The 8,842-nt window shown below is 38.6% G+C and overlaps 1 protein-coding gene across 1 annotated transcript in view; it reads left to right on the plus strand.

Moving 5' to 3' along the window:
• The first annotated feature begins 899 nt into the window (after positions 1–899).
• LOC106953741 (reticulon-4-interacting protein 1 homolog, mitochondrial-like) overlaps positions 900–8,842 on the plus strand; it is a 12,555-nt gene continuing 4,612 nt past the window's right edge. The window contains exons 1-8 of the mRNA XM_015042714.1: positions 900–1,463; positions 1,550–1,701; positions 4,324–4,392; positions 4,711–4,835; positions 5,600–5,648; positions 5,811–5,947; positions 6,037–6,220; positions 8,442–8,537. Of these exons, the coding sequence (XP_014898200.1) occupies positions 1,202–1,463; positions 1,550–1,701; positions 4,324–4,392; positions 4,711–4,835; positions 5,600–5,648; positions 5,811–5,947; positions 6,037–6,220; positions 8,442–8,537 (1,074 nt within the window). The 5' untranslated portion in view covers positions 900–1,201. The remainder of the gene's footprint in view (positions 1,464–1,549; positions 1,702–4,323; positions 4,393–4,710; positions 4,836–5,599; positions 5,649–5,810; positions 5,948–6,036; positions 6,221–8,441; positions 8,538–8,842) is intronic.

An 8,842-nucleotide genomic window follows, 5' to 3' on the forward strand; every position in this document is an offset into this window, starting at 1 on the left:
TGTGGAGACAGTTTTTATGGTTCTGATTTTTGACTGAACCAATGACAGCCAGAAGTTTACATACACTAATCTCTCGTGTGAATCAAAATGGCAGAATTAAATCTAAAGTTGCTTTCAATGAGCCAAGAAGTTTTGTTTCTGTTACAGAAATCGCTATAACTGCTTTTTTTTTTTTTACTGACGATTTTTATTACAATAAGCTCTTTATGATGGACAGCATCCTTGTTCTTGCCGTAATCTTTACATTTTTCCAAAGATTCTCAAAGGATGATATTAACTTTGGACAAACTGTAGCTATTCGTACAAAGCTTGAATTGATGCATCTTAGAAAGTTGCTGTAAAACTATTCTGTTTTAGTAACCATCAACAAGATGGATATTTCAACAAGCCTCATTCCAGGTGGATATTTCACCAGGTTGCATTTTCTAAAACCTTGACATTGTTCACTTTTTTGCTGATAAATTTTAATTTTTAATTTGCGTTTTTACGTTTTTGTTATTTGTGTTTTGTTGAGAAATGCCAACTGAAACCACTTTCTTCTAACTGGTATTTGTTTTCATTTAGGTTGATCATCATTAGTAAATATAAAATTATTTAAACATACTTTTTTAAATATACATTTAAAAATGTATATTTCAATAAGCCCTAACTTGTCCTTATTTTCTGAGTTTATGTCCATTTCGTTTCACAGATTTATTTAGTTATTTATGCATTCATTCATCTTCGACATGTACTTATTTCTGAGCTACACAACTTTAACATGCGAACAGAAACAATGAGACGTGAAATAATTCACATAATAAAAATATGACGGAAACACGAATCAAAACATAGTACGTCACAACCAATTCTTCCACACTATTGGTCAGAGTCTATGTTTACTAATATCTGATTGGCTACCTCCTTGAGTTCAGAGGTTAGCTTGTTTGATAACTTGTGCTATAGATAGAGGCGTTTTTTCTGCAGGTTTGTGCTCAGTAGTTCATATTTATTAAAATGTAGAACAGCAGTACCACACAGGTGGAATTTCGCCGATGTATTTAGTCTGTTATCAACCTTAAGCATGTTTTGCGGCAGCCAGTTGAACATGCTGACATTAGCCTTGTAGCTTCGTCCAGTAATTAGCTAGCTTGGTACCAAATGACATATTTTTAAAGCTGACCTTAGCTGGTCGTGGGTTTAAAAGCGGTGTATCAGAGTTATGGCATCCGTCAGGCTTCTGTGTTTGTTCAATGGGAGGGCTGCAGGCTGGAGCAAAACATTATCCCGGACTGGCTGCAGAAATGTCTGCAGTTCACCTTCAAGGCTGCAGAGCATGTCAGCCTGGGTCATTGATCAGTATGGCTCTAGTGGAGTTTTGAGGCACACAGAAGAAATCCCTATCCCGACTGTTAATTTTGCACATGATGTGATGATAAACGTCAGCGCGGCCAGTCTCAACCCCCTGGATCTGAATATGAGGGGTAAGTGCTATTCTGACATTATCAGCAACAATACAAGACATCATTATTTAAATGAATATGCTTTGCAATTTTTTTTTCCTCTCTAGGGGGCTACGGGGCTACATTGCTTAACTTAAGGAGGGATCCTTTGTCTGTGGTTAACAGCTTCAGTGAGTTTCCACTCATTCTTGGCCGTGATCTGTCAGGTGTAGTAGTGGACTGTGGGTCTGGGGTCACCCACTTTGCTCCAGGAGATGAGGTAAGCACTTCAATACAAATCTGTCTTAGAAAAATGAAGAATATACACAAAGCACCCTTTGATACAAAAATAGAATTCAATCTTCTTTAACATACTGTACCACCCACCCCTTCATTTCCCAACATTTCCCCGTGCTACCTTACAGAAGTTCTCCAAGTTTCTCAAACTGTTGGGAACTTTCTTATCCACAGCCCTCTTCATTTGTGACTCCACAGATTTTCTGTCAGATGTTGTTCTGCGTTTGGTTATGCTCTGCTCAAACTTAATTTATTTTTTTTTTTTGTCCTGACATACTGATTCTATGACTGGTTGTACCTGTGATGTTAGAAATTTAAATCCCTCTGCTCTCTTAGCAGACATAAAAAATTTAGTCTGAAAATTCACTGCTGTATGAAAGTATTCATAGTTTTTTGCAAGAAACAGTTACATCTGGGAGAAAAAGCAACTTCAGATCATGATACCACCAGTAGTTATCAGAATTTTTTTTTTTTACAATTTATTCAGTATACCTTTACTGTTATCTCTTAGCAGCATCAATTTGTTGTTTTGTTGTTACTCTGTACATGCTTATTTTAAATACTAAAATGTGGAATTTATTTGTACTCTTCTCCCGGTTCATGCATTTGTGCAGTGAAACTTCTAATATTTTGTTATTTATCTCCGAACTATGGCTTTAAAGGAAGTAAATGTCAGAAAAGGACAGCAAAAAAAAAAAAAAAAAAATACAGATTTCAAAGATTTGCATGATTTTTGTTTGACTTTTACCAAAGAAGATTGAATTCTGAAATGAGATCTGACAAAAAAAAAAAAATCTCATTCTTTTTAATCTATTTTTAATCCATACAAGTTTTGAACCTGGAATTAGCCATGCAATGTTACATAACATTTTGAAAAAGGACAATTTAAAATTTCTATTAAAAAGCTATGATGGAACCACTATTTTATTTTGATTTTTAGGCTTTAAAATAAAGAACAACATAAAACTTTTGAACAAAGAAGATGGATACATTTTTATTTTATGGGATGTTAATATCTGTGGGGAAATTATGTACAAAAAATGAAAGTCTCAGTTTCCAGCTTACTGACAAGAACGATGGATCTAAAAAAAACAAACTAGTACCTTTATTCTGTTGTGGAAATTCGGTGGAATTATTCCAAAAAAAAAAAAAAAAAAAAAAAAAGGACAACTGCTAAAACCTACATTTGTTATTATATCTCTCTTCAAGACATTACCGGTACTTGATTTTAGTTATTTATTTTTTATAATTTTTAGCCAAAATTATTAAGAGCCACAGGTGCAAACCTTGATCTAGTCTTCCTACTCCATTTTCTTTTCTACCTTCTGTTTTTGAAGGTCTTAATAAAGTAGTAGAAGTCTCAGTCATACATTTATAATGAGACTAAGCTCAAAAGAAAATTCTGGAGATTTAAATAATAAAAGAAAGTTTGGAATGTTTATACAATGATTTTGAGAAACCCTGAATATTCTTCAGTTACATTCAGGAACAAAGCCCACCACAGATCAGTATGCTTTTCTTTAGACGGTGACACTAATGAGCACCTCAACCTACAGTTTTTGTAACAATCAAGCTGTTGGAGTAATTCTTAATTTGAGGAATAGTCCACAGATTTTCAGTGTGGTTGAGATCAGCAGTTTCCAAAAGCTTAATGCTAACCTGCTTTATCTATTCCAAAACTTATTTTGAAATAGATAAAGCATAGATAATAGATAATTATGTTTGAAATCCATCAGTGTCTTTCTCGATTTGAGATTCAGTTGGGCAATTAAGGGATTGCCCTTTTTTTGATATTCCTTTATCTTTGTACAGTAACCCAGTTTTCACCACTAGCCTCACCAGCATCCTGCCTTACAGTTCATACAGTGTTTTTAAATTCTAAAAGTCATACATTCCGCCTGCCAATGTGGCCAGAAAATTTTATCTTTAAATAATCTGACCTTAAAGCTTTTCTCCAGAAGCCTATCGGCTTGTCCATGTGGGCAGACTGTGAGCTGATCAGTATAAAAAAAAAAAAACTGACAAAAACAAAAATATACATCAGTCATTTGTAATTTTTTCTTTATTTTACCAGTAATTCACAAACATTTGGAACCATGTTGACACAGCCAAAACCGACGAGAGCCATTTTATCTCACCCCCATTAAACGGCAAGAATTATAATACATAATCAAACCCTCTGATTATGTATTATAATCAGAGGGTAACGCAGGTTACCCTCTTATTATTCATGGTCCTTTCTTGGAACTAAAATATTCTCTTTGGTCGGTTCGTACATTAAGGTGACTCATAATAATTACGGACGCCTACTATGTTGTCTCCCACATGTCCACATTAGTGTCTTCCTGTAGGCTGAAATGCAATTTTGCGAATTCGTCTGCATGTGAGCATGATTAAGGAACAGAAGGACACACGGAGATTTCCAGCGACATACTGTTCGCAGCAGTGAGCCGCTCGTTTAAAAATATCCTTTAAAGCAAGTTAATTATGATAAACGGCAGGAACCGTCTTCTCCTGGATGGCTGATTAGGCAGACTAAGACACCATGAGTGGGTGGGTAATTTCAGCTGTGTTCACCTTGTTAAATGTCATGTTGGTCCTCTAGGTGTGGGCTGCTATTCCACCGTGGAAACAAGGCAGCCTGGCAGAATATGTGACTCTGACAGAGTACGAGGTGAGACATAGAGGCTGTCGTATAACATTGGTGCATGCGTTTAAGGTTAATTAGAAGTAATTGTCTGCTTTTCATTGAAAATCTAAAAACGCACTGCAGAAAATATTACTTTGAGTGATTGTGTGTTACGCAGCCCTGCTGTGTAAGCAATTAGGATTAGGTTTGTTTGGTGGCAGTAGCTGCTGTGGCAGTCTAATTCCAGACGCATAATTTGGCCTGTTTTCTTTCTGTGTTGTATTTCTCTCATTCTGCAGCGCCTTGCTTTTGTCGCAGCTCCTTTAGGCTTATTTACGACTGTTTTTGTTTGTTTTGTTGTAGGTTTCCTGCAAGCCAAAATCACTGAGCCACATCGAGGCTGCCTCCATCCCCTATGTAGCCAACACGGCCTTCTCTGCGCTTGTGAATGCAGGTGGCCTTTGCAGGGAAAGTTCCTTGAATAAAAGGCAAGAAGCTGCATAACATTGGATAAACCTTTCACCTTTCAGAAGCTGTATTTTTTTTTATTATTATTTTTATTTACAGAAAATGTAAGTTATGCCTGATGAGGAAGGAGTCATTTCTGTAAGTTTGTGTGTTAAAATAACTGTAGCTCTTCCTCCTCTTTTCTTCATCACAGTAATAAACAGAAGACTTATTTTATAAACCAACCAAACCTTATAAAAGTATTAACATCTTAAACGTCTTCAGACAGGGTTTCCTCCAGTAAAGTAGATAAGATAATTAAAATTATTTAACCAGAATTGGGTAATTATCATTATCTTTATTCCTCTTCAAACAAGCTTTTCTGAAGAAAACTATTCCCACAGGAAGATGCTGCCACTACTTTGTTTCACTGTGGGGATGGTGTGCTCAGGATGGTGCGCAGTGGAAGATTTCTCCACAACTTTTTACTGAGATTAAATTAAACATAAGTTGGGTCTTAGAGCTGTTGGTTGCCCTGGATGTGCTTTGGTCATGTGAAATCTAAAAAACAAACAAACAAACAAACAAAAAAAAAAACTTTCAAATTTGTGGTTTTAACTTGGAATATGTGTGAAAAACAGCAGCGATTTTTGCGAAACAATTTCAAGGGATTAGGTCATATCTTCCAATCCTACAATTTCCTTTGTACCCCATGATGATGCGGTTTCTGTTGACAGCATTGCTTAAATGAGTAACACGATAAATAACCTTTTTTTTTTTTTTTTTTTTTTTTGTTCCTCCTCAGAGTTTTGATTACTGGAGCATCTGGAGGTGTTGGAACATTCTCAATTCAAGTACGGTACTCGAATTCATTTTCTGTTGTTGCTGGAACATTTGACTCATTAACCAAATGTTTTTCTCATAAACGAGAGACAAACTTCTTGCTGCCAGTTGATATCTGTTTTTTTTTTTGTATATATATATATATATATATATATATATAATTTTCTTTCCAGTTATTAAAAGCTTGGGGTGCCCATGTGACCGTTACCTGCTCTCAGAACGCCGAAGGCCTCGTCAGGGGCCTTGGAGCCGATGAGGTGGTTGACTACACTGCAGGAGATGTGGCTGAACAACTGGAAATGATGGAGAGGTGAAGAGATATGCTTTGACAAAAACATATTTTAACCTTTCTTTCAATAAGATTTGGTTATATTGAGCAGCTTGTGGCTGTACCTTTAGGTTTGACGTTATTTTGGACAATGTGGGAGGAGATACGGAGGAATGGGCCACGCGCCTGTTGAAGCCCTGGTCAGGGGCAAAGTATGTAACGCTGGTGTCGCCTTTACTCCTCAACACCGACTCCATGGGGGTGTTGGATGGATCACTTCACGCTGGGCTGACCCTGCACAACAAAGCCTTTCAGGTAAACATGAATCGCTTGAATGATTCTGTGCACAAGTTATCACCTCCAGATGCACATGAGTCTGTATTTGTCATGAGTCCATCAGTTTGGGTGGGGATTCCTGAACAAAAAGGCGTCATGTTTAATGCTCAACGGTGCTGCAAGAAAGTTTAGCTGGGAGTGCACACCTGTTCAGACACCTGAAGTTCCCTCTGCATTTTACTTCCATTCAGTTGATCAGATTAGTTGAAGTTCTGGTACGACAGGGAGGGAGAAATCGTGTCGTCACATGACCAGGCTTCATTGGCTGCCTTTCAGACTGTAGTAGGAAATAAGACTTGGAGTAAGGATGTCAGACTTTGATCTTCTAATTTGGTGAAGGAGTGAAGTTTGAGCTTTTCATGACTGCAATGCATGAATCACACAGGACAGGGTGGAGCAGCTGTGGGGACTGAGTCAAGTTGGCCTGGTCCAGTGAAGGCAGCGATGACGGCCCAGCTGGCCACGGTGGGGCTGGCTGGCTGCTAGTGAGTCTGTGCATGCGAGGAGATTCGACTTGATTGGTGTGTGCGTGTGCGCGTTTTTGCCGCTGACGCAGCAGTATTTGTTCAGATTACAGCCGACTGACTGACTCTCCCCTCCAGCAAATGCCAGCATTACAGCATGTCTTGCCAAGCCTTCGAGGCCTTTTGTCCATAAGAGCAGCCAGCTGGTCAGTTAGGTGGGGCTCAGCTGCAGCAGCCTCACCACCACCATCTAGCTTTCATCTCATCACATCAAGGAGTTCATAGCACAACTGAGCCCTCTAGTGGTCAATGTGCAGATAGCAGGAACCATGTATGTTTCCTAGATCGGCCGGACCTTATTCCAGTCTTTAGGTGATCGGTGTCCTGCAACTTTTAGATGGACTGCTGCTCCTGCCACTCTGACTTAAATAATTTATTTACCTCATCAGCTTGTTATAAACTCAAGATGTCAAGAATCAGTCAGGGACCACTGCTGCAGATGTTAGAGAAGTGTTAAAAACATCCCTTGAATGTCATATAAAGCTTTGAAAAAAAAATAAAAAATCTACTTGCACCTTGAACTGTTTCTATGTTACATCCACAAACATCAACGAGCTTTATAGATAAAAACATTTAAGTAATCGAGACGTTTTTACAAATAAAAATCTGAAATGTGTGCTCTCCAATGTGAAATTAGCCCTCTTTACTTTGATAGACCTCAATAAAATCCAATTTAAAATTGTAATTCTTCTCAGTATAAATCCAGCTGTTTTGTGGAGGTTTGTAAAAAAAAAATGCATCATGGATGCTAATAACCACTGTAAACAGGTCAGAGATAATGTTGTGAAGACATTAAAAAAGAGGTTGTAAAACAGTATTGCAAGCTTTTAATGGGACAAAACTAAAACGGACCATCAAACCTGAACAGTGTGGTGGGAAACTGGTTAGAGTTGTATGGAAGATGGATGAAACGAAATACATGGTAACACTGAAGAAGAGTTGAGACTAAGGATGGAGGTCCACCCTCTACCAAGACCGTGACCGAATGATGTTAGAACGGACCAGTCAAAGTCTAGACCAAACTGGAATTAAGAATCTGTGGCAGTATAGCAAGACTGTGTTGCTGTTCAGAGACCCTCTCTGTCCAATCTGACTGACCCTGAGGTGTTATCCCAAGAACAACCAAATGGAGTAGAGACTTGATGCAGTAACTACAGAGAAAGGTGGTTCTTTTGACTTAAAGGGACATGCCACACTTTTCAGTTGTTTTGTAAAATATATTTTTACTTTTTTCTTAAACTATGTCCTTCATTTAACAGTTACTCATTATGTCTATTTCGGTCTATCACCGAAAATCCTGTAAAGTACATTAAAAGTTGTGGTGTAATGTAACAACGTTTAATTAAGAAGGCTCACTATCTGCCATGCAGCAGAGTGCAAACGTTCTTTCTACACGAGTTTAGCTTCTGTATAACTTGTTTTGGAGGCAATGACTTCAGGTCCCCAGTAAAATAAGTAAAATCGGATCACTTTCTTGCTTCGAAACACATTTATTGGATACAGATCTGCTTAAACGCACAAGAGAAGCAACAATTTGATGTCCTAAAATAATGTGGTCATCGATTAAGAGGCTATTCATGGCATCGTTTCTTATTAGAAATACCAACGAACCATTTCATCAGTTGTCCTGATTGTTTTATTTCTCATTTTTGCTTTCGCTCTGTTTTGCCTCCTAGAACATAACCTGCAGCGGAGTTTTCTACAGGTGGGCATTTTACACTCCCGACGGTCCCGCCTTGGATGAAGTCAGCCGGCTGGTGGACGCAGGGAAGGTACTGCCTCAGTGCTGCTTTCATATTCATATCATGCGAAGCTGACATTCAGAGCTGTGGGTGCTGACAGAGTAGCACAGTTAGAAATTGCCTGATTTGCACAGCAGCCGCAGCCCGACAGTGTGGACCTCATGCTGCGATGGAGATCGTGGAGAGCAGAAATAACGAACATGCCGGGGATTCCCTACATGCCGGTGTTCAACGCTTCCCCGCGGCTCTGTAAATGAGCGAGAATCAAACTCCCGTAGTGCCTCGCTTGGTTTAGCTGGCAGCGAGGCGGCGTGCGCCGCCAGGGGGGGGGGGGG

This window comes from Poecilia latipinna, unplaced genomic scaffold, assembly GCF_001443285.1.
Source record: "Poecilia latipinna isolate Pla-1442-1.1 unplaced genomic scaffold, P_latipinna-1.0 Scaffold599, whole genome shotgun sequence".
NCBI classification, from domain to species: domain Eukaryota; kingdom Metazoa; phylum Chordata; class Actinopteri; order Cyprinodontiformes; family Poeciliidae; genus Poecilia; species Poecilia latipinna.